Source organism: Oculina patagonica, chromosome 4 (genome assembly GCF_052425735.1).
Source record: "Oculina patagonica isolate OP01 chromosome 4, crgOcupat, whole genome shotgun sequence".
Lineage (NCBI taxonomy): Eukaryota > Metazoa > Cnidaria > Anthozoa > Scleractinia > Oculinidae > Oculina > Oculina patagonica.
In genome coordinates, this window is record NC_135761.1 from 58,048,948 (window position 1) to 58,076,094 (window position 27,147).

The 27,147-nt window shown below is 38.5% G+C and overlaps 2 protein-coding genes across 2 annotated transcripts in view; one reads left to right on the top strand and one right to left on the bottom strand.

Moving 5' to 3' along the window:
- Positions 1-27,147, bottom strand: part of LOC144650899 (uncharacterized) — a 217,039-nt gene that overhangs the window by 8,686 nt on the left and 181,206 nt on the right. The gene's annotated exons all lie outside the window — the stretch shown is intronic.
- Positions 16,253-27,138, top strand: LOC144650897 (uncharacterized). The gene is made up of 4 exons (XM_078510682.1): positions 16,253-16,332; positions 19,547-19,889; positions 20,001-20,198; positions 21,097-27,138. The coding sequence occupies exons 1-4, from the start codon at positions 16,267-16,269 to the stop codon at positions 25,572-25,574; spliced, it is 5,085 nt and encodes a 1,694-aa protein (XP_078366808.1). The 5' UTR covers positions 16,253-16,266; the 3' UTR covers positions 25,575-27,138.

A 27,147-nucleotide genomic window follows, 5' to 3' on the forward strand; every position in this document is an offset into this window, starting at 1 on the left:
ATTTTATTCCCTCAGTGTATTTTGCGGTCTAAAATGGAGAATTCACCGGAATAAAATATATTTAAAACGAAGTCAGCTAATCAGAACTAAAAACCATTGAACTGTTCGCGCCGTGTTCTTTTTTGCTGGTAGACTTCGAGTCGAAGCGCTTCAATCTACAATTGCCCTTCATAACGGCAAAATGGCTAGAAAACCAACGGGGCCGGAAGACAATTTTTAGTCTTCTCAGCTAGATAAAGATGAATCAGTATAAAGACTCGATGAAGAAACCAGGCGGCAAAGTAAATGCGAGGGCCTCTACAGACTAGTAATTTGTTGTTGACAACTTGTTATCGAAAACTAAATGTCTTCTACATCTGATTCCGTCCGATTCAAGCATGGTTTCTTTTTCGAGTTTCTATATTTCAACCTTACGTAAACCTTCTTATATTTTGCCTTTTTAGGAACGATGAAAAGCTTAAATTACAAATACGATGCCTTGGAATACAAATTAAAGAAGGGAATTACAGTTGATGTACTCAGGAGTGAAAACTTTGAAGCAATGGTAAAATACTATATAGAAACTGAAGTAAACTTTCGTGTTAAGAGAACTGGTGTCAACGATCTTCAAGAAATGGTGGTGTCAGAATCATTTGAAAAAATCAAAGTTCTTCAGGGTGTCGGTAATGAACAAAGGTTAGCTCAACAAAACTTTAATACTCAAAAGAAATTGGCACAGCAAAGAGGAAGGATTTCATCAAAAAAGGTAGCTGGTAATATTTTACGTAAGGTTGGCAACGGTGTTGAGACCTCCACGACTGCATTCACTATTGCTCAGGGAGGAGTTGATGCTGCAGGTGGGAGTGATATGATTCAGAAAGCCCGTGATTTGAGGGCCGAAGGGTTAATTTCAGAGGGTGAATATAATGAAATGATGAGAAACGGTCGGCTTCGAATTGCGCAAGGAAGTTTTGGTCTTGCAGATGGAATGCAAAATGTCGTGAAATTTGTTGGAAAAAGAGTGGAAAAACACATTTTAAAAAAAGCAGGTCGAGCTGGAATGAAGTTACTGAAGCAAACCAAACGGTTCGAATCTTTTATTGGCGGTGCCATCTCAGTTGGTACAAGTGTTGTTTCTATGGCAAAGAATGCGATCGCAGCTAGTGACGCTGCAAAACAAGGCATTGTTGGTAAAGCTGTCATGTATGGGGTCATGGCTGCTGTTGATGGGGTGACAGCTATTCTGGACGGAGTGAGTGTGGCTTTGGACCTTGTTTTCCCGCCCTTGTCACCAATCGTAGACCTTGTTAGTACGATTTTGCAAGTGGTGAACACAATTCTTGGTTTCTTTGCGGATTTGATCGACTTCAGAACGACTGCACAACGCGTGCACGATGAATTTGACGCGTATATAAACTCGGAAGCGTTTAAAACGTATGTGAAGAATCTGGCAGATGGATATAAGAGCAGAGGATTTGACATCTTTAAATACTATGTAGACGCAGATGTGGCAGGAATAGAAGCTGACAAGGAAACATTGCAAGCTGAAAGGACGACTATTACTAAGTGTTTGACTAACAAGGCAAAGGAGGACTTCAATAATAAGCAGTTACGAGTAGCATTAGTGGATGCAACATCTTTCGGCAAAACGCTCAAAGGTAGAGCAAATGATGATGAGATTGTGGCTGGTTTTGGTCCAGATCGTATTTATGGCGAGGAAGGTGATGACGTATTGTTTGGGAGAGGTGGAAGTGACACCATATATGGTGGTCCAGGAAACGATTATCTTAATGGTGGAACTGGAAGAGACACTCTTCTCGGTGGAGAAGGAGATGATGTTCTTGTCTGCGAGCCCGGTGTTGATAGGCGATCGATGCGAAGGAGAAGAGGGAGATGACACCTTAGCCTTATCAGGGGAGTCTTTAAGATTCAAAGAAGATCTTTGGAATGGAAAGTATATAACAATGGGGCCAGAATGGGAAGCTATGACTCGCAGTAACCCAAGGATATCACCAGTAAAAGGAATTTATCTGGATATTGGATATACCTCAGGAAGTGGATCAAATGCAAAGAAAGGGCGAACAGGCATTAACCTTGGATCTTGCTTTCCTGGATGGCCAGATGGCTTCAACCAAGTTAGACATAAGCCAGCATTTATTTCTTCCAGTAGCCTGGAGCAAAGTTTGGTGAGGCTTTTCAGTCGCAAGAACCCTGTATCTCTCAGTAACACAGAAGAATTGAGAACCAAAATGCTGTGGTTTCTGGCAGACAAAAATAGCGTGAAGTACTTCTGTGATGGAGTATCAATTTATGCGGTCTCTGCATCATCGATCCAAGTCGCCAGAGGCGCCATTGATGGTATTTCAACCAGTTACGCTAAACACAGCAGTGGACGTCTAAAGTACTCTGGAGACAACGAACTGGAGGCACTTTTGGTATTTGCTTTTCGAAGAAGTTTCATGTTCGATAAATTTGAAAAAATCTCTGCTGCACGACCAGATAATTTGGAAATCCTGTCTCACTACACACCGACAACTGTCATTGGTAGCGATGAACACAATGTTATTGATGTGTCCTATGGTCTCGGTGATGTGGTTTACACTGGTAAAGGCAACAACGTTATTTCCATTGGATCAACTATAAACAAGTATCATTATACGGAAAGCACGATATGAAAAGGTATGTGGCATTCTGGTTTATACAACTGGGCCAAATACATTGTTGGAGGTAGTGGCGAAAACACCCTTGTAATCCAATACATGAACCTTCCTATAGAACTTGGAACGGAAGGTGTTGATTATGGTTGGTGGCAACTTAGAAACATTGACAGCCCAGTTGATACGGGGTCCTTTTCCGAATATAACACTCAGGTGGTTTACTTGAAAAACATTCAAACTGTTGAAATGCATCCTCCTAAACCACGTCGGTACTACCTCCAAGATATCAGAATAGATGCTAGATACTATGATGGCGCAAGAAGGTATATTCTAAACCATACAGGTTTTTTCAATGGGCCTCTTTCAACTGAGAAAGATGTAACGGTATTGCCTAGAAGACTTGTTAACCCATTTCTCAGCTATACTATCCGATTTGGAAATAATACTAAAAACACCATTTCCTTTAAGTATTATGAAGACGAAAGATACCAAATCGAAACCATTAACATATACCAAAAGTACAGATACGACGAAGGGAGTATATTTTTTCGACCTAAAGGAGATCTGCGGTTGGTTAATGCAATGAACGTGGTCAGTTTCCCATCGTGCAAAAATATCATTGGAAATGACAAAGAGAACCTTCTGATTGCTGTAGGCGGAGAAACAACTATTGATGCGAGAGATGGAGATAACACCCTTGTGAGTGCTCGCGGGAGGCACGAGTTAATTGGGGGTCCAGGTTCAGATACGTATGTACTTCATGGTCCTGATGTGGAGGATTATTTGACAATTTCCGTTATTATGGGAGATGACGGAAACACAATCAGATGCAAAACCACCATTTATGGAAAATGGATGAAGACAGAAGGACGCTTTTTTATCGATGTGTTAAAACATGATCATGCAGATGTGCTTTTGAACACGGTTGAGATTATTCCAGCCCAAGGTGATGAGGGAAAAAACTTGGGGACCATTTCCAAGGATACCGCTAACAGAAAGATCGTCTTTGAACCTGGATCAAATTTTAACTTCTTGAAGAAGAACGAAGCCAAAGTAGTGAGAATAAAATATACAACAACAGGGAGCATGGCAACGATTAAGGAAGAAGATTATGGAAATCAGTTACGTTTTGAGTCCATTAAGTGTCTTGACCATTTTGCTGCAAGTATTGAAAACGATAAGTTGGTATTCAAGGATAAATCAAATCCTCCACGAACTGTCCTTGTTGACGATGAATGGAATAAGAAGCTCAAGACTGGAATGTCAACAAATTTGTTTGATCTAATTTTTGACTTTGCCCAACGTTTCCCATTAATGCTCTTCCGAAAAAATGAAAAAGAATTTAACCGTGTAACATCAAAAGATACGGTAGAGTTCCTGTACGAACATTTGAAACACCTTGAGACCTCCCTCGGACAAGAGTACGACACGATTATTGATTCCACATCTCTTCCTTCTAATGTCGGCTCCGAAATTGATGTTGGAAATGGTCAGAATATTGTCCTTGCAAAAACAAGAGGAAAAACCTACAAGCTTGGTAGGAAATCATCTGGAAGCATCATCGTAGCAAACAAGTTCACACAAGGCGCAGGAAAGGTCACCATTACAGGTGGAGATGACCCGAAAAGTCTTAATGCAGTGGTTGTTGGAGTTGGATCTGGTGGAGTGGTAGAGATTTTCAGGATGGGACTACATGATGTCATCATTACTGGTGCTCTCCCGAGCGAAGTTCAATTCTACTGGGACGATGATGACAAAATTTGTCTTAAAGATTCCCAACAGCGAGATTTGATTAAAGGATGGCCTAACGCCAACTGCAAAAGGTTGATTTTCAAGAAATCCCAAAGAAAACAAGATCATTTTCGATTGTTCAAGATACATAAGTGGTAAAATCACCCCGTGGCGGACCGATTATCCTATCATCGTGTCGCATGGTGCAGATCAACTGCTCAAACTTAACTTGCCATTCAAGAAAAGTGATGCAATTATTGATTTCTATTACCCTCGGCTCGCCGCGTGAAATTCCTTTGGGTGTACTTTAAAGAAAATCATCCAAAAAGCCATTTTGTCACTTTGCAACAGCCATACTTGGTCATCCCAGCGGGCTATGTCCGGCCAAAGAAATTAGATGCCAAGATGGTGGTCAACGCTATTCGCTTTCAGTTTAAGGCTGGTATCCAGTTTAGTGACCGGAGTGGCGGGCTGGTAAAGGATGGCGCGAGCTGTCCGTTTGTCATCGAAAAGTTGAAAAGTTCTCCGCCTCAAGGATATCAATTGAAAAATCTGGATTTAAAATGCTGAACCAATTAAAGCTGGTGATCACACGAAAGACATGGGATCTCAAATGTCACTTTTTATGGGAACATCGGGAAGTTCCAAAAGTAGCAACACCTCGTAAATAACGACCGTACTAAAAGTAACGACAGCGAACAAAATTTGACTTTCTATATATGTGTTCCAAAGTAACTGATGTCAGCAACCCCTCCAACGGCTCACAAGGCCATCTAATAAATTAACTGATGAAGTACATGTATCACCGCTAAATGTAACAAACAACGCTTAATTAATGTAATACCAACCGCAAATGTAATAAAAATTAACGTAAATTAATACTAACCGCAAATATAATAAAAAAAACCCTAAATAAAATAACTACCCCACCATAAATAAATAAAAACAACTGTCATCTCTTTTAAGCTGCCGACAGACGCAGGGACATGTCCCTGGGACCAAACCATATCCCATGTATGCTCATCTGTGATTTTATCTCCGCTGAATGTCGCTGCAACATGTTCCTTCGTCTATCGGCAGCTTTTTATATTTAAAAAAAATGTAGAGTATAAGGAAGACGAGTCCCTTCCACTTTTTTAATAAAAGTCCGTTCACACAACATGCAACATATACTTTACAGCAAGCTGCCTGATTCCCCCCCCCCTACGGGGGACAATGGGCAAGAGTGCGCGGGAAGGGAGCGCCAGGCCATGGAGTGTCCCGGGACAGAAGGGACCACCACCGCAAAGCCCAGCAACGAAAAAAGAAAGAGACAAACGAACAACCGCGAAAAGAAGAAAGAGTGGCCGCGCGGGGCCGATTGGGTCGTCACGGAATGCCCCACCCTGAAAGAAGGGGCTCGGTTGGGCCAAAAGGGACAAGACAGGGAACACCCGCGGCACACCCATCCGAAATTATGGGAGACCCCCCCCCCCCCCGGGCTGATTACAGGAATTCCTACACCTTTTGAAGACGCTCACACAAGCCCTGAAATCGCGAGCCTCTAGAGCAGTTAGGGGGCCAGGCATGCTCCAGTGGGAAATTTTGCAAATTTAGGTTCACTCAAGAGCCACTCAGGAGGCATTTTCTGCATTTTGACGTTAGTTTCTGAGTTACTCTATATTCTTGTCTCTGAAGATGACTTCCGCTCAGGTTTTCGAAACGTCAGTCAGCAACAACAGTTCTTCTCAGGACTACTCTCACCCGAACGATAGTACTTTACGACCTACTGATACTCCTGGGTTCAAACCATTTACTATATTAAGGCCATTATTCTTCTAATAAACATTATTGGGCTTTCCGTTACTTAGACCGCAAAAAATACTTAAGATTACCAATGTTTCCTTGTTTTCAGAACTTCATGAGAAATCGGGCGACGTGGGAACAAATCGGGAGAGTTGAAATGTCTGTAACTACATAACTTACAATGCAAAACTCCCATTGCAATTCCAACCTTAGGTAATTTGCACTACATAAAGTATCTTTGGCCGGGCGAGGTAAAGAATATCGTTCGCTATACCGAGGACTTCTTTCCAAGGGGGTTCCTTTTATCGAGGTTACAATGTATTTCGATGAAATGACGCCGGAGTTTTTTTTTGATTTGGGTTAATCACAAAAATGTTCGTTGTGGGATTCAATGATTGCGGAAATTTCCACAAATTACCACAAAACAATGAGTTAAAAATACATTGATTCATTTCTGATACAAATAAATAGATTTCAATAAGAAACAATTGCACAATGAATGCAATTATTTCTTATTTGTAATCTATCGATTCATTTCTGGGTATATATATATACTTACTTAAATAATGAATTCTGATTGGTGTGAGAAAATGTGAGAGTAATATATATTTTGAGAATTATGATCGAGCGGGGACGAGCCCCCGAGGGGCGCACTGAGCGGAGACGTTGTGCTGGACGGTGGGTCCTGCGTTGGAGGCCACCGGCTGGGAGCCTGGGCCGTCGGGGACGTTCCCCGAGTGGATTTTCTTCACTTACCGAGCGAATTTACATCTTTATTATTTACTATATATATCTTATCGCTTAAAATTTGCGATCTTACAAGTGAGGCTTTCTTTACTTTGCTATAGTCTAGCCTCATCTTCAGTTTAGGTTTGGCAGGTTGTGATGAACCAATTGTTCGGAAATTCTTACATCCTTAAGTCGCTTGAACGCTAATTTGTCGATGAAGTTTAATGATTGACATTTCCTAGCCTAGTATAAGTTCTTACAAAGATAGAATACGTTTAAAAGATTGAAAAAAATGATTTATGCCAAGAAAACATAAAGAATTACTGCTCTGTGCTATATAAGGAAAAGTTAACGTATGATATAAGTAGAAATCAAGACGCATGGAAAAAGGGGAACTGAGGGAAGGCAGAAATGGCATAATCACCACAAGTAACAAGCAAGAAGGAACACGGATTGTAAACTTAGTAACAAAATGTGATTAAATAGAAGTTCAGTTCTGCTGAGTTAAGTTCAGTTGGATGGAGTACCTCCCCCCAGGGGAGTTGATATGTCACGCAAAAACCCTGTTTAGATGAATTCCAGTCCGACTGGAATCTCGGTGAATGTTTGTGAGCCCACCGAAGGGATGTTACAGCACAAAATTCCGTGACACTTACCCTTTCTCTTTTACGCCAGAATCGAGAAAATAACGAGAGAGAACCTGACGCACGCGTTCGCAGGAAGAGAACGAACGATGGGGACAACGATGGGTCACCGAAGTGAACGTTCAACGAATCAAACAAAACGAAACAACCCCGAGTCGCGCAGACGGACTGGAAATCAGCTTTAAATTTAAATAAGCTGGTTTTGTTGAAAAAGCTGGAATATAATATTAATAGTTTACTTCTCTAAGCCGGTTTTTACCCCTACGAGGGCAAGCACAACAGCAAGCTTCATTTCCATAAGCAGCATATCCCCTTGTAAACTGCAAATTGGTATCTTTTATCGTTTTGAGCAGCGTTATAAAGGAAATATTTTCCAGTAAGAATGGGGTGACATTTACCCCTTTACGCTACAGTAGGGCAACCTTTCTCGAAACAGCTGTTTAATTTTGTTTTTGGCTAGAGAAGGGTGCCTTTGCAAAATTTGTCTTTTGAAAACCATCATCCATTGAAAACACCTATTTAATCAAAGATATATGGCAGTTGGAAACATTAGGGTGTGGCAAAGCAGCCTTCTCTTCGTCAACCACGTAAAGATTTTAAAGAGGTATAGATTCGGACTCGAGTGCGTTCTGCTGGTCGTAACGGCCTATTCAGTTCTCTCGCCCTGCCTTGGTAAAGCCTGCCGGATTTTGACCTCTGATCGGGAAAAAAAGCCAGTCTCCAGTCGTGTATATGTTGCCAGCTCCCCGATTAACCCTAATCTTGGGTAACCTGAATCTACATTTCTCGGTCTCTCATGACAAATTTGTTGATCAGGTATTTCTTTTTTTTTCTCTTTAAACTGAATTTTTCTCTTGCGTCAGTGTCCATCCCATTTAAAGTAGTAAGGCGGAGAGAAAGTTTCGCTGCGAAAAAAGTAACCTTTTCTTCAGAGTGCCAGCCATGGAAGACCAGGGGACAAAATTGCAAGAGAGAGCAGCCATGTCTAATGATAGACAAAAATCTCTTCACGTACGACATAAGATCACTAGAAAAAGGCATTTAGCTGTAAGCAGGTACCAAACAAAGATTAGACATGAGACAGTAAAACACCTGATAACCCCTGATGTGAGCAACTCTTCTCTTTTCTATCGAGCATGACTATACGTGATTCTTTTGGATTCCTTCACTTGTTCGAAGAGAACAAAGTGAGGAAGATGTCGCATTTAGCGACATTTTTGAAAACTTTTCGATGGCTAGTGGCTTTCTTTGTAATAATTAAGGTTGGTTGTTTCTTATTATTGTTTTCACAAAAGATAATAATAATTTTATAATTCTTATAAACACTGTAACCTTCTTTGCTATGTAATTGATACATTTAGTTTCTTGCTTTCTCACCTTTTGTCCCAGTTTTCTTTTGAATTGTTATTTTGTCTCACTTCATCATGGTAGTCGTATCGTTATCAGGGTTTGCCAGCTACATATATGCGTGTTATTTACAAGCCGGGAAGTCCGTACAGAGAACAACTGTGCCAGAGGTCTCTAATGTGCGCGTATTCTCTATTCTGTACCTTACTGGAAATCATAGTCGAAACTGACAAGAAATTTTGAAAATTAATTTTACACCAAACTTTGTAATACCGAGAAGGCCCTCAGAAGGACAGACAATAAGGACTTGAATTTCACGGGCAAGCATCGAAAACAGAGAAGGCCCAAATAAAGTACAAAAACCACTCAGAGTATTTTTAGAGTAAAAGCGTTTGTTTGTCTGCTATTCTATCTGTACTTCTTTTATCCAGTCAATTAAGAAATTATCGATCTTAAGGCATTATCAGTCAGGTTTCTTTGCAATTTCTTAATTCAAAATTACTTTAACTTTAACTGATAACCATAATGTTTTCAACATTTTGATTATGTTTTTCTGCTTTAATATCCAAATATCAATTCGACGCATTCGTTCGAGTTAGCTGTATGCTGTTAAAACAAACAAAATTGTAAATTCGTAAGGTGGAGTGAAAAATTCGCGGCGAGAAAAGCAACCTTTTTCCCAGAGTGTCCGCCATCTTTGAACGCAAGAATGACCTGAAAACAAAATTGCGAGAAAGCAGCGATGTCTCGGGTTAGGTAAAAACATCTCTTCAAGTACGACAAAAGATCAGTAGAAAAAAGCAGCTAACTGTAATCAGGTACCAAACAAAGACCAGACATGGAACAGTTAAACACCTGATAACCCCTGATGTGAGTAACTCTTCTGTTGGATTCCTTCATTTGTTCATAGAGAACAAGTTGGGAATATGTCGCATTTAGCGACACTTTTAAACAAATTTCGATGGTTAGTAACTTTCTTTTTAACCAATAGAGCGCACTTTCTAGGGCTTTACTGGCGTAATAAAAACACGCGGGATGTTGGGAGAACACAAGAAAAGCTTGTAATTCACGAGCCGTCAGGCGAGTGATTTACAATCTTTCGAGTGTTCTCCCAACATCCCAAGCGGTTCTATTACGCCAGAAAAACCCTAGAAAGTGCGGTTTATTGATTTTATGAAATTACTATGGAAAACGTTCTTCAAAGAAATAGGAATTTATTTTGTTATTTCGTGATCAAATGTCTTATTCTCATTAATTTCATCGGATGACGCGGTAAACCAATCACAGCGACTGTGAGAATTAAACACATGATCAGCTCCACACACAAAATATACGAATCGACGCGAAAAAAACGCTAAAAGTTCTCTTAAATCTATAAAAGTCATAAGAAAGAAAAGGAGAAAGGCAAGCTGTCACAGTAAAAAAAAATTCAACGATTTTTAAGTTCTTTCACGTGGAAATCTAGCAAATTGTAGCCGGAGTCATTCATTGCGAAAGTAAAATACTACATGAAAACTTTGCAAGTTTACAAATTTCACAGACTGACGAAGGTACTGACGAAGGTATCGCGTACAAGGACTCGGCGTATTAAAATAATTCAAAACTTTGCTTTCATTGCGACCAATTTGATGCAGTTTTAATTCCTTTCAAATAACGTTTCTGAGTAAATGTTGAATGGAAAGATATCAATGTTTTTAATATTTTTCCAGTCCGGTGAAAGCGGACCTGTTCGTTCTGTTCCTTCTCATATGTTTGTCTCTGCGTTTTTGTTTTTCTCTGGTTCCTTCGCTCCAACTGTCAGAACTGTGGTGGGCGGGAAAATTTATTTATGTGGTCCATCCTCAGTATTAAAATTTTCATAATGATAATATAAGAGAACCATATCCTCTGTTTTAACCATCACATAGACAAAAAAAGACATTAAATTAAACTAACGTTTTTAATTCTTCGTCCTTATGCGTGGTCGAGCGTAGCGGTACGGCCATGTCGGGAAGCAGGAGTTTACCGGTACAATGGTACATAGGTTTTTTGACACATTTGACCAATCTGAGCGCGTGTAGTATCTGAGTTATTTTATTAAATGATAATTATAAAAGTAAGCTATTTTTTTAATGTTGTTTTCACTAAAGATATAACAGTAATAATTTTAAAATGCTTATAGTGCTTATAAACACAGATATCGACAGCAATCTTCTTTGCTATGATCGATACATCTAGTTTGTTGTTTACTCAGGTTTTCCTTTGATTTGTTATGGTGTCCCACTTAATGGTAATCATATCGTTATCAGGGCTTGTGAGCTACATATATATGTGTATGGTCCGTACAGGGAAACACTATGCCAGAAGTCTGTACCTTACTCTGTACCTTACTGAAAAGTCATAGTCAAAAGTGACAAGAAATTCTGAAAGTGCATTTTCACAACAAATTATGTAATTTTAGAAAGCCTTGAGAAAGGTACTTGCATAGACAATGTAGACCTGAACCTTACGGGAAAGCATTAAAAATGAGAAGATCTAAGTTAAGGACAAAAGCCATTGAAAGCCAGAACTGTTAAGCCTTTTTTAAAAAGTGCTATTTCAGAATGCTTAAAGGGCAAGGAACCTTCTTTCTACATTGTGTAATTAATTAGCGGCCGTTTTAACACATGGCCAACATGAGTATGATCAGTAGAGTGTTAACCTGTCTAAACCTTCCCCATTGTTTTCTTTTAAGTCTGTTTTACAACTACGCAGTAAATTGAATTTCTAGTCGGTGCTTCCTTGAGAAAAATTAAACTTAAATTTGTTAATTAATAGAAATACATGCGCATGATGATGAAATTCCTTAGATGAGAAAGAATTGTGGATTTGTATTAATTTCACAGAGCAAAAACGCAGTTAACATATATGTTTTTGGCTAGAGTAGGGTGCCTTTGCAAAATTTGTCTTTTGAAAACCATCATCCATTGAAAACACCTATTTAATCAAAGATATATGGCAGTTGGAAACATTAGGGTGTGGCAAAGCAGCCTTCTCTTCGTCAACCACGTAAAGATTTTAAAGAGGTATAGATTCGGACTCGAGTGCGTTCTGCTGGTCGTAACGGCCTATTCAGTTCTCTCACCCTGCCTTGGTAAAGCCTGCCGGATTTTGACCTCTGATCGGGAGAAAAAGCCAGTCTCCAGTCGTGTATATGTTGCCAGCTCCCCGATTAACCCTAATCTTGGGTAACCTGAATCTACATTTCTCGGTCTCTCATGACAAATTTGTTGATCAGGTATTTCTTTTTTTTCTCTTTAAACTGAATTTTTCTCTTGCGTCAGTGTCCATCCCATTTAAAGTAGTAAGGCGGAGAGAAAGTTTCGCTGCGAAAAAAGTAACCTTTTCTTCAGAGTGCCAGCCATGGAAGACCAGGGGACAAAATTGCAAGAGAGAGCAGCCATGTCTAATGATAGACAAAAATCTCTTCACGTACGACATAAGATCACTAGAAAAAGGCATTTAGCTGTAAGCAGGTACCAAACAAAGACCAGACATGAGACAGTAAAACACCTGATAACCCCTGATGTGAGCAACTCTTCTCTTTTCTATCGAGCATGACTATACGTGATTCTTTTGGATTCCTTCACTTGTTCGAAGAGAACAAAGTGAGGAAGATGTCGCATTTAGCGACATTTTTGAAAACTTTTCGATGGCTAGTGGCTTTCTTTGTAATAATTAAGGTTGGTTGTTTCTTATTATTGTTTTCACAAAAGATAATAATAATTTTATAATTCTTATAAACACTGTAACCTTCTTTGCTATGTAATTGATACATTTAGTTTCTTGCTTTCTCACCTTTTGTCCCAGTTTTCTTTTGAATTGTTATTTTGTCTCACTTCATCATGGTAGTCGTATCGTTATCAGGGTTTGCCAGCTACATATATGCGTGTTATTTACCAGCCGGGAAGTCCGTACAGAGAACAACTGTGCCAGAGGTCTCTAATGTGCGCGTATTCTCTATTCTGTACCTTACTGGAAATCATAGTCGAAACTGACAAGAAATTTTGAAAATTAATTTTACACCAAACTTTGTAATACCGAGAAGGCCCTCAGAAGGACAGACAATAAGGACTTGAATTTCACGGGCAAGCATCGAAAACAGAGAAGGCCCAAATAAAGTACAAAAACCACTCAGAGTATTTTTAGAGTAAAAGCGTTTGTTTGTATGCTATTCTATCTGTACTTCTTTTATCCAGTCAATTAAGAAGTTATCGATCTTAAGGCATTATCAGTCAGGTTTCTTTGCAATTTCTTAATTCAAAATTACTTTAACTTTAACTGATAACCATAATGTTTTCAACATTTTGATTATGTTTTTCTGCTTTAATATCCAAATATCAATTCGACGCATTCGTTCGAGTTAGCTGTATGGTGTTAAAACAAACAAAATTGTACTGAAATTCGTAAGGTGGAGTGAAAAATTCGCGGCGAGAAAAGCAACCTTTTTCCCAGAGTATCCGCCATCTTTGAACGCAAGAATGACCTGAAAACAAAATTGCGAGAAAGCAGCGATGTCTCGGGTTAGGTAAAAACATCTCTTCAAGTACGACAAAAGATCAGTAGAAGAAAGCAGCTAACTGTAATCAGGTACCAAACAAAGACCAGACATGGAACAGTTAAACACCTGATAACCCCTGATGTGAGTAACTCTTCTGTTGGATTCCTTCATTTGTTCATAGAGAACAAGTTGGGAATATGTCGCATTTAGCGACACTTTTAAACAAATTTCGATGGTTAGTAACTTTCTTTTTAACCAATAGACCGCACTTTCTAGGGCTTTACTGGCGTAATAAAAACACGCGGGATGTTGGGAGAACACAAGAAAAGCTTGTAATTCACGAGCCGTCAGGCGAGTGATTTACAATCTTTCGAGTGTTCTCCCAACATCCCAAGCGGTTCTATTACGCCAGAAAAACCCTAGAAAGTGCGGTTTATTGATTTTATGAAATTACTATGGAAAACGTTCTTCAAAGAAATAGGAATTTATTTTGTTATTTCGTGATCAAATGTCTTATTCTCATTAATTTCATCGGATGACGCGGTAAACCAATCACAGCGACTGTGAGAATTAAACACATGATCAGCTCCACACACAAAATCTACGAATCGACGCGAAAAAAACGCTAAAAGTTCTCTTAAATCTATAAAAGTCATAAGAAAGAAAAGGAGAAAGGCAAGCTGTCACAGTAAAAAAAATATTCAACGATTTTTAAGTTCTTTCACGTGGAAATCTAGCAAATTGTAGCCGGAGTCATTCATTGCGAAAGTAAAATACTACATGAAAACTTTGCAAGTTTACAAATTTCACAGACTGACGAAGGTACTGACGAAGGTATCGCGTACAAGGACTCGGCGTATTAAAATAATTCAAAACTTTGCTTTCATTGCGACCAATTTGATGCAGTTTTAATTCCTTTCAAATAACGTTTCTGAGTAAATGTTGAATGGAAAGATATCAATGTTTTTAATATTTTTCCAGTCCGGTGAAAGCGGACCTGTTCGTTCTGTTCCTTCTCATATGTTTGTCTCTGCGTTTTTGTTTTTCTCTGGTTCCTTCGCTCCAACTGTCAGAACTGTGGTGGGCGGGAAAATTTATTTATGTGGTCCATCCTCAGTATAAAAATTTTCATAATGATAATATGAGAGAACCATATCCTCTGTTTTAACCATCACATAGACAAAAAAAGACATTAAATTAAACTAACGTTTTTAATTCTTCGTCCTTATGCGTGGTCGAGCGTAGCGGTACGGCCATGTCGGGAAGCAGGAGTTTACCGGTACAATGGTACATAGATTTTTTGACACATTTGACCAATCTGAGCGCGTGTAGTATCTGAGTTATTTTATAAATGATAATTATAAAAGTAAGCCATTTTTTTAATGTTGTTTTCACTAAAGATATAACAGTAATAACTTTAAAATGCTTATAGTGCTTATAAACACAGATTTCGACAGCAATCTTCTTTGCTATGATCGATACATCTAGTTTGTTGTTTACTCAGGTTTTCTTTTGATTTGTTATGGTGTCCCACTTAATGGTAATCATATCGTTATCAGGGTTTGTGAGCTACATATATATGTGTATGGGGAAACACTATGCCAGAAGTCTGTACCTTATTCTGTACCTTACTGAAAAGTCATAGTCAAAAGTGACAAGAAATTCTGAAAGTGCATTTTCACAACAAATTATGTTTTTATAGAAAGCCTTGAGAAAGGTACTTGCATAGACAATGTAGACCTGAATTTTACGGGAAAGCATTAAAAATGAGAAGATCTAAGTTAAGAACATTGTTAAGCCTTTTTTAAAAAGTGCTATTTCAGAATGCTTAAAGGGCAAGGAACCTTCTTTCTACATTTTGTAATTAATTAGCGGCCGTTTTAACACATGGCTAACATGAGTATGATCAGTAGAGTGTTAACCTGTCTAAACCTTCCCCATTGTTTTCTTTTAAGTCTGTTTTACAACTACGCAGTAAATTGAATTTCTAGTCGGTGCTTCCTTGAGAAAAATTAAACTTAAATTTGTTAATTAATAGAAATACATGCGCATGATGATGCCATTCCTTAGATGAGAAAGAATTGTGGATTTGTATTAATTTCACAGAGCAAAAACGCAGTTAACATATATGTTTTTGGCTAGAGTAGGGTGCCTTTGCAAAATTTGTCTTTTGAAAACCATCATCCATTGAAAACACCTATTTAATCAAAGATATATGGCAGTTGGAAACATTAGGGTGTGGCAAAGCAGCCTTCTCTTCGTCAACCACGTAAAGATTTTAAAGAGGTATAGATTCGGACTCGAGTGCGTTCTGCTGGTCGTAACGGCCTATTCAGTTCTCTCACCCTGCCTTGGTAAAGCCTGCCGGATTTTGACCTCTGATCGGGAGAAAAAGCCAGTCTCCAGTCGTGTATATGTTGCCAGCTCCCCGATTAACCCTAATCTTGGGTAACCTGAATCTACATTTCTCGGTCTCTCATGACAAATTTGTTGATCAGATATTTCTTTTTTTTCTCTTTAAACTGAATTTTTCTCTTGCGTCAGTGTCCATCCCATTTAAAGTAGTAAGGCGGAGAGAAAGTTTCGCTGCGAAAAAAGTAACCTTTTCTTCAGAGTGCCAGCCATGGAAGACCAGGGGACAAAATTGCGAGAGAGCAGCCATGTCTAATGATAGACAAAAATCTCTTCACGTACGACATAAGATCACTAGAAAAAGGCATTTAGCTGTAAGCAGGTACCAAACAAAGACCAGACATGAGACAGTAAAACACCTGATAACCCCTGATGTGAGCAACTCTTCTCTTTTCTATCTAGCATGACTATACGTGATTCTTTTGGATTCCTTCACTTGTTCGAAGAGAACAAAGTGAGGAAGATGTCGCATTTAGCGACATTTTTGAAAACTTTTCGATGGCTAGTGGCTTTCTTTATAATAATTAAGGTTGGTTGTTTCTTATTATTGTTTTTACAAAAGATAATAATAATTTTATAATTCTTATAAACACTGTAACCTTCTTTGCTATGTATTTGATACATTTTGTTTCTGGTTTTCTCACCTTTTGTCCCAGTTTTCTTTTGACTTGTTATTTTGTCTCACTTCATCATGGTAGTCGTATCGTTATCAGGGTTTGCCAGCTACATATAAGCGTGTTATTTACCAGCCGGAAGGTCCGTACAGAGAAAAACTGTGCCAGAGGTCTCTAGTGTGCGCGTATTCTCTATTCTGTACCTTTCTGGAAAACCATAGTCGAACTTGCAAGAAATTTTGAAAATTAATTTTACACCAGACTATGTTATACAGGGAAGGCCTGGAGAAGGACAGACAACGAGTACTTGAATTTCACGGGCAAGCATCGATAAAAGAGAAGGCCCAAATAAAGTACAAAAGCCATTCGAAGTATTTTTAGAGTAAAAGTATTTGTTTGTCTGCTATTCTATCTCTACTTCTTTTGTCCAATTTATTAAAAAATAAACGATCCTAAGGCATTATCAGTCAGGTTCCTTTGCAATTTCTTAATTCAGAATTAGTTTATTTTTAACTGACAACTGATAACCATAATGTTTTCAACATTTTGATTATGTTTTTCGGTTTTAATCGAGTTAGCTGTATGGTGTTAAAACAAACAAAATTGTAAATTCGTAAAGTGGAGAGAAAAATTCGCGGCGAGAAAAGCAACCTTTTTCCCAGAGTGTCCGCCATCTTTGAACGCAAGAATGACCTGAAAACAAAATTGCGAGAAAGCAGCCATGTCTTGTGATAGGTAAAAAAAAAATCTCTTCACGTACGACAAAAGATCAGTAGAAAAAGACATTTAGCTGTAAACAGGTACCAACAAAGACCAGACATGGAACAGTAAAACACCTGATAACCCCTGATGTGAGTTACTCTTCTGTTGGATTCCTTCATTTGTTCAAGGAGAACAAGTTGGGAAGATTTCGATGGTTAGTAACTTTCTTTTCAAGCAATAGACCGCACTTTCTAAGACTTTACTTACGTAATTAAGCCACGCGGGATGTTGGGAGAACACGAGAAAAGCTTGTAATTCACGAGCCGTCAGGCGAGTGATTTACAATCTTTTCGAGTGTTCTCCCAACATCCCAAGCGGTTTTATTACGCCAGTAAAGCCCTAGAAAGTGCAGTTTATTGCTTTTATGAAATTACTATGGAAAACGTTCGTCAAAGAAATCTTATTCTCATTAAGTTCATCGGATGACGCGGTAAGAGAATTAAACACAGGATCAGCTCCACACACAAAATCTACGAATCGACGCGACAAAACGCTAAAAGTTCTCTTAAATCTATAAAAGTCATAAAAAAGAAAGGGAAAAAGGCAAGCTGTCATGGTAAAAAAAAAATGTATTCAACGATTTTTAAGTTCTTTCACGTGTCAATCTAGCAAATTGTGGCCGGAGTCATTCATTGCGAAAGTAAAATACTACACGAAAACTTTACAAGTTTACAAATTTCACAGACTGACGAAGGTATTAAGAATAAAGGTTAGTTCCACAAACTCTGCTTTTGAAATTTGTTGTGATTTTATTTAATCCTTTTTTCTACGTTTTCGCCGAATAACAGACTTGAAAAAAAGCACTGAAAGCACATAAAACTAAAAGTATAATTCAAGCGCGTACAAGAACTCGGCGTATCAAAATAATTCAAAAATGCTTTCATTGCGACCAGTTTGATGCAGTTTTAATTCCTTTCAAATAACGTTTCTGAGTAAATGTTGAATGGAAAGATATCAATGTTTTTAATATTTTTTTCCAGACCGGTGAAAGCGGACCTGTTCATTCTATTCCTTCTCATATGTTTGTTTCTGCGTTTTCGTTTTTCTCTAGTTTCTTCGATCCAACTATGGCGGGCGAGAAAATTTATTAATGTGATCCATTCTCAGTATTAAATTTTTTTTCTCTGTTTTAACCATCACATAGACCAAAAAAAAAAAAATTAAATTAAACTAACGTTTTAAAATCTTCGTCCTTATGCGTGGTCGAGCGTAGCGGTACGGCCATGTCGGGAAGCGGGGCTTTACCGGTACAATGGTTCATAGGTTTTTTGACCAATTTGACCAACAGAGCGCGCGTAGTATCAGTTATTTTATAAATGATAATAATAAAAGTAAGCTCTTTTTTAATGTTGTTTTCACAAAAAATATAACAGTAATAGTTTTAAAATGCTTATAAACACAGATATAGACAGAAATCGTCTTTGCTATGATCGATACATTTAGTTTGTTGTTTACTAAGGTTTTATCTTTGTTTTCTTTTGATTTGTTATGGTGTCCCACTTAATGGTAATCATGTCGTTGTCAGGGTTTGTGAGCTACATATATAGGTGTACAGGGAAACACTATGCCAGTTTTCTGTTCTCTACTCTGTACCTTACTGAAAAGCCATAGTCAAAAGTGACAAGAAATTCTGAAAGCCAGTGAATTTTCACAACAAATTATGTAATTATAAAAAGCCTTGAGAAAGGTACTTTTAAAGAATATATACCTGAATTTTATGGAAAAGGATTAAAAATGAGAAGACCCAAGTTAAGAACAAAGGCCATTGAAAGCCAGAACTGTTAAGTCTTTTTAAAAAATGCTATTTCAGAATGTTTAAAAGGCAAGTAACCTTCTTTCTACATTTTGTAATTAGCGGCCGTTTTAACACATGGCCAACATGAGTATGATAGAGTGTTAACCCGTCTGAACCTTCCCCATTGTTTTCTTTTAAGTCTGTTTGACAACGACGCAGTTAATTGAATTTCTAGTCGGTGCTTCCTTTAGTAAAATTAAACTTAAATTTGTTAATTCATAGAAATACATGCGCATGATGATGCAACTCTTTAGATGAGAAAGGATTGTGGATTTGTATTAACTGTACAGAGCAAAAACGCAGTTAACATATATGAGTTATTTCATATACGTCACGTCATTCTATTTCTTTCGCGGGAAAATATGACCTCACAATTGACCTCGCTCCCAGTGTGTGGCGTCAATAGCTCAGTTGATAGAGCAACGCACCGGTATCGCGGAGGTCACGGGTTCGATTCCCGTTGAAGTCAGAATTATTTCTGGTTTCTTTCTTTTCATTTTTTTAATTGCAATTCACTGCAAGGATCATTTCTTCACTTTACGTTTACAATTTATGTTTTTGATTCCTTCTAGTGTATTGAGGCTGCCAGAAATAGAACTGCTAAACATGACGAAGAAGAGGATGATGATGATGTGTTCACCAAATCATTGCAAGCCAAATGGTTCAACAGCTTGTCTCACACTCTGTGCAACGACATTTCAGGTTCCTTGAAAAATAACAATGGAGGTTACGACCCAAAGGTTCTTGTTCAGAACATGATTGATGTATTAAAAGAGGAAAGTGCTGCTGAAGGAAAGGAGGTGGACGATATCTTTTATCAAGGCTTAGAAGATTTGAAGAATGATCCTGATTTTAGCACAATTATGACGGAGTTTGAAGAGGCACTGAATGGTAACAGAAATATGATGACAGTAGGTATGTTGGGTGGTTGCTTTTTGCTCTTGTCTTCTTTTCTTTACTTTCTTGCTCGTTTAGATTCGTTCTGTGCTTTTCATAGTTTGTGAAAATGCATGCTCATATTTACAGGAACCGATCTACCTGAACTTCAAGAAGAGGAATCAGATCTAATCAAAGACGTCGGGCTCAAAGGTCAGGTGATTACTGGAGAAGAGAGTGAAACAGAGAACGACTTGATAAGATACAGTAACTACATGTCAGGTGCAGGATCCACATTTGGAGGTTTTATGGCTGAACTTCCTGAAGATATTAAAGATTTGACAAAAGGTATGATTAACACAATCATGGTAGTAATGTTTTCCCATGACCAGTCATGAGCTCCTGACAAGGCGTAAAGGGAACTTGACTGAAAATAACAGTTTTAGCTCCAAAGTATGCTTAATTCTCCTCTGTAACTGGTCTTGGAGTTTTAAGTTAATATCTCCGTAAATGCTTCAAATTTGGAGTGTTCGGTTTTCAATTTGGTAGTCCTGTTAATATAAAGCCTGATTATATATTGTAAATGGGCCTATCCACACTAGCAGACCAAATAGGAATTGTCCGTGGAAAACTTTAGGAATTTTGGCGCAACAATTTTTTTTCGGACATCTTTGTATCCTCACACCTATCAAATGTAACTACACTTGAGTGCCCTTTTTGGAGCCAGTCGTGTTTTTTACACTTAACAACTATAAACGAACAAGTGTTCTCTGTTTGTTTTTGGCGAAGGTTGTAGTAATTCAGCATGCTATTGAGCAAGTGTCCTTGTTAGAGAAACCTCCCATTAGGTGTCAAGGAAACTGGCTAATAAGTGATTAGAAATTACAATTTCACTAAGTTTCACAATCCAGCATAGCAATGCGCGAGGAAAACATTTGATGGATTCTAATGTTGGTTTCCCATTGTACTTTGGATTGGGTATTCTTTATTGGATTATGGTTATTATAATGATTATGAATATTATTACAATTATTTTTATTGTAATTATTATTATTATTATTATTATTATTATTATTATTATTATTATTATTGTTATTATTAAGAAAGACGCTCTTTCGTGCAGAAAATATTGATACTTAAACGTTATTTATTTGTTTTGCTTTTTGCTTAATCACATTGTTGCACTTGCATTGAAAATGGCATTTTTAGTTATTTGGTATTCGTATGTTTTATTTTGCCTTTCTAGGAACGATGAAAAGCATGACTTACAAATACGATGCCTTACAATACAAACTGAAAAAGCGAATTACAGTCGATGAACTCAGGAATGAAAACTTTGAAACGAGGGTAAAAGCCAACATAGAGCCAGAAGTAGAATTTCGCTTTGAGAGAACCGGTGTCATCGATCTCCAAGAAATGGTGGTGTCAGAATCTTTTGACAAAATCAAAGTTCTTCAGGGTGTTGGTGATGAGCAAAGATTGGCCCAACAAAATTTCAATACTCAAAAGAAACTGGCACAGCAAAATGGAAGGATTTCATCCAAAAAGGTAGCTGGTAAAATTTTGCGTAAGGTTGGCAACGGTGTTGAGACCTCCACTACTGCATTCACTATTGCTCAGGGAGGAGTTGATGCTGCAGCTGGGAGTGATATGATTCAGAAAGCTCGTGAGTTACGAGCCGAGGGTGTAATTTCAGAGGGTGACTACAACGAAATGATAAGAAACGGTCGGCTTCGCATTGCTCAAGGAAGCTTTGGTCTTGCTAATGGCATGCAAAATGTCGTGAAATTTGTTGGAAAAAGAGTGGAAAAACACATTTTGAAAAAAGCAGGTCAAGCTGGAATAAAGTTACTGAAGCAAACCAAACGGTTCGGGTCTTTTATTGGCAGTGCCGTTTCAGTTGGTACGAGTGTTGTGTCTATGACAAAGAATGCAATCGCCGCGGATGACGCTAGAAAGAAAGGTCATGTGGGTAAATTTATCATATATACAGTCATGGCTATTATTGATGGGATAACGGCTGTTTTGGACGGAGTAAGCTTAGTTTTGGATTTTGTTTTCCCGCCCTTGTCGCCAATCATTGACCTGATTAGTACGTTTTTGCAAGTAATTAACACAATTCTTGGCTTTTTTGCCGATTTGGTCGACTTCAGAACGACTGCACAACGAGTGCATGATGAATTTGACACATATATAAACTCGGAAGCATTTAACACGTATGTGAATAACTTGGCAAATGGATATAAGAACAGAGGGTTTGATATCTTCAAGTACTATGTAGACGCAGATGTGGCAGGAATAGAAGCTGACAAGGAAACATTACAAGCTGAAAGAGAGACTATTACTAGGTGTCTAACTGACAAAGCAAAGGAGGACTTTAATAATAAGCAATTACGAGTAGCATTGGTAGACTCTACATCTTTTGGCAAAACGCTGAGGGGGCGAGCAAATGATGACGAGATTGTGGCTGGTTTTGGTCCAGATCGCATTTATGGTGAAGAGGGTGACGACATATTATTTGGACGAGGCGGAAGTGACACCATATATGGTGGTCCAGGAAATGATTATCTTAATGGTGGAACTGGAAGAGACACTCTTCTCGGTGGAGAAGGTGATGATGTTCTTGTCTGCGAACCCGGTGTTGATAGGCGATGCGAAGGGGAAAGGGGAGATGACACCTTAGCCTTATCAGGGGAATCTCTGAGATTCAAAGAAAGCCTTTGGAATAGTAACTACATTACAATGGGGCCAGAATGGGAAGCTATGACTCGAAGTAACCCAAGGATGTCACCTGTAAAAGGAATTTATCTGGATATTGGATATACCTCAGGGAGTGGATCAAACGCGAAAAAAGGGCGAACAGGCATCAATCTGGGGTCTTGCTTTCCTGGATGGCCAGACGGCTTCAACAAAGATATTCATAAGCCAGCATTTCAATCTTCCAGCAGCCTGGAGCAGACTTTTTTGAACCTTTTCAATCACAAAAACCCTGTATCTCTTAGCAATGACGAAGAATTAAAAAGCAAAATGTTGTGGTTTCTTGCAGACAACAATGATGCGAAGTACTTTTGTGATGGAATATCATTTTATGCAGTTTCTGAATCATCAGTGCGAGTCGCTAGAGGTGCCATTGATAGTATTTCAACCAGTTCTGCTGTATACAGCAATGGACGTCTTACGTACTCCAGAAACAAGGAACTAGAAGCGCTATTGGTATTTGCTTTTCGAAGAAGCTTCATATTCGATGAATTTGAAAAAATTTCTGCAGCACCCCCAGATGATTTGGAAATCCTGTCTCACTACATACCAACTACTGTCATTGGAAGCGATGAGCACAATGTTATCGATGTGTCCTATGGTCTCGGTGATGTGGTTTACACTGGTGAAGGGAATAATGTTATTTCCATTGGATCAACTATAAACCGGTATCATTTTACGGAAAGCACGGTACGAGAAGGTACATGGCATGGTGGTTTATACAATTGGGCCAAATACATCGTTGGAGGTGGTGGAGAAAATACCCTTGTTATCCAATACATGAATCTTCCTATAGAACTCGGAACGGAAGATGATTATTACGGGCGATGGCAACTTAGAAACATAGACAAGCCGTTTAATCCAGGCACCTTTTCCCAGTATAATACTCATGTTGTTTACTTGAAGAACATTCAAAATGTTGAAATACATCCCCCTGAACCTCGTCAAATCCACTTCCAAGATATCAATATAGATGCTACATGCTATGATGGCGCAAGAAGGTATATTCTGAACCATACAGACTTTTTCAAAGGCCCTCTTTCAACTGAGAAAGATGTAACGGTATTGCCGAGAAGACTTGTTAACAGATTTCGCGACTATTCTATCATATTTGGCAGAAATACCAAAAACACCATTTCCTTTAAGTATTATGAAGACGAAAGTAACGAAATCGATACCATTAACATATACCAAGAGTACAGAGATGACGAAGGGTATATAACTTTCCGACCGAAAAGGCGTGTGTGGTTGGAAAATGCAATGAACGTAGTCAGTTTTTCATCCTGCAAAAATATCATTGGAAACGACAAAGAGAACCTTCTGATTGCTGTGGGCGGAGAAACAACTATTGATGCGAGAGATGGAGATGACACCCTTGTGAGTGCTCGTGGCAGACACGAGTTAATTGGGGGTCCAGGTTCAGATACCTATGTACTCCACGGTCCTGATGTGGAGGATTATTTGACAATTTCTGTTGTTATGGGAGATGACGGAAACACTATCCGATGCAAAACCACCATTTATGGAAAATGGATGGAAGCAGAAAAAAGGCTTTTTATCGACGTGTTAAAACATGATCATAACGATGTGCTTTTGAACACTGTTGAGATCATTCCAGCCCAAGATGACGAGGGAAAGAACTTGGGGACCATTTCTAAGGATACCGCTAACAGAAAGATCATCTTTGAACCTGGTTCAAATTTTAATTTCTTGAAGAGAAACAAAGCCAAAGTGGTGAGAATAAGATACACAACAACAGGGAGCATGGCAACAATAAAGGAAGAAGATTATGGAAGTCAATTACGTTTTGAGTCTATAAAGGGTCTTGACCAATTTGCGGCCAGTATTGAAGACGATAAGCTGGTATTCAAGGATAAATCAAACCCTCCACGAACTGTTCTTATTGACGACGAATGGGGTAACAAGCTCAAGACTGGGATCGCTACGAATTTGTTCGATCTGATTATTGACTTTGCCCAACGTTTCCCGATAATGCTCTTTCGAAAAAATGACCAAGAATTTAGTCGGGTAACGGCAAAAGATATAATTACGTTCCTGTACGAACATTTGAAACACCTTGAGACCGCCCTTGGACAAGAGTACGACACAATCATTGATTCCACTTCTCTTCCTTCTGATGTCGGCGACGAAATTGATGTTGGAAATGGCCAGAATATTGTCCTAGCAAAAACAAGAGGAAAAACCTACAAGCTTGGTAGTAAATCATCTGGAAGCATCATCGTAGCAAACAAGTTCACACAAGGCACAGGAAAGGTCACCATTACAGGTGGAGATGACTCGAAAAGTCTGAATGCAGTGGTTGTTGGAGTTGGATCTGGTGGAGTGGTAGAGATTTTCAGGATGGGGCCACACGATGTCATCATTACCGGTGCTCTCCCGAGCGAAGTTCGATTCTACAAGGACGATAATGAAAAGATTTGTCTTAAAGATTCCCAACAGCGAGATTTGATTAAAGGAAGTTTCAACGAAAACTGCAAAAAGCTGATTTTCAAGAAATCGCAAGACAATCGGATCATTTTCGATTGTTCAAAATACATAACTGTAAAAATCTCCCCGTCGCATATCGATTATCCCATCATCGTCTCGCATGGTGCAGATCAACTGCTCAAACTTAACTTGCCTTTCAAGAAAAGTGATGCAATTATTGATTTACATTACGACGGGAAATTTCTTTGGGTGTACTTTAAAGTGGAAATACCAGAATACAATTTGGTCACTATGCAACAGCCATACTTGGTCATCCCAGCGGGCTATGTCCGGCCGATGGAATTAGATGCCAAGATGCTGGTCAACTCTATTCGCTTCCAGTTTAAGGCTGGTATCCAATTTAGTGACCGGAGTGGCGGGCTGGTAATAGATAGCGCGATCTGTCCGTTTGTCATCGAAAAGTTGACAAGTTCTCCTCCTCAAGGATATGAATTGAAAAATCTGGATTTACAATGCTGAACCAATTTTATGCTGGTGATCACCAAGAAAAACAAACGGATTTTAAATATCACTTTAATATCAAGTAATACCTAGAAAGAAACCACTGTCCTAAAAGCAGCGATCGCGAACAAAACTTGCCTTTCTATATATGTGTACCAAAATAACTGATGTCAGCAACCCCTCCAATGGCTCACAAGACCATCTAAAATATCAACTGTTAGAGTACAAAACTGCCTCTTTTAAGCTGCCGACAGACGTTGGCACATGTGCCAGGGATCAAATCATAACATGTACACATACAATAAAATATGGCGGGAAAACGATTTAGCGCATTTGCTGTTAAACAGCATTTCAAAAGACGATAAGTCCCTGAAAAATGCCCCCGATAGATTCCCGATACATTATTCCGTGTATGCTCAGTTGTGATTTTATCCCCACTACATGTCACTGCGACGTATCCCTGCAACATTTTCCCTCGTGAATCGGCAGTTTCTATATTTGAAAGTATACGGAAGATGACTCCTTTCATTTTTTAAAATTCTGCTCACAACAAGCCGCCTTAATACATAATGTACAATACAATACCTTCATTGCATTACCAAACTTTGACCGCGCTGAAGAACATCGTTCGTTTTACCGAGGACTTCGTAATGAGGGGTTCTTTATATCGGGGTTACACTCTATATTGATAAAATTACGCCGGTGTGTTTTTTGATTTGATTTGGGTTAATCATGGACATGTTCGTTGTGAGATTCAATGGTTGCGCAAACTACAGTAAAAACCCGCGTATAAGAACCTTCTTTTTTAGAGTTTGGCAAAACAGGTTCTTATATTTTGGGGTACTTACTGGCATTTTTTAGCTTCCCTGTGCAATTCTTGATCTCTAAAGACATCCTCTTTGATAAAATACAGTTATTGTATTATAAATAAAATAGTTTAACCCCACATATAAGAACCTTTTGGGGTATTAAGGAAGCAAATTTCTGCCAGGAGGTTCTTAATTTCTAGGTTCTTATACGCGGGTTTTTACTGTACCACAAATTACCACACAAATGACAAAAGGACGTTGATTCATTTCTGAATAGATATACTTACATAAAAAAGGAATAATGGTTGATTTTTTATTTGAGGGCATGTTAGAAATATATCTTATAGCTAAAGTATTTTTTAATCTCACAAGCGAGGCTTGCTTTACCTTGCTAGTCTGTACCAATTGTTGAAGAAATTCTTACATCCTTAAGTCGCTTTTAAGCTAATTTTTCGATGAAATTTACTTATTGGCATGTCCTAGTCTTCAGAAAGACTCACTTGGAGGATGTCTTAGTCTAAAAGCAAAATTCGTGCAAAAATTAATATGTTTCAAAGATTAAAAGATGATTTATGCCAATAAAACGTACATAATACTGCTTGTACGATTATGGAAAAGTTAACATATCATATACTGAAGTAGAGATCAAGACGGCAGAGAAAGGAGAATTGAGGGCAGGAGAAAATGGCATAATCACCACAAGCAACAAACAAGGAGGGAACGCGGATTGTAAACGTAGTATAAAAAAGTGATTAAATAAAAGTTTAGCTCTGCTGAGTTCA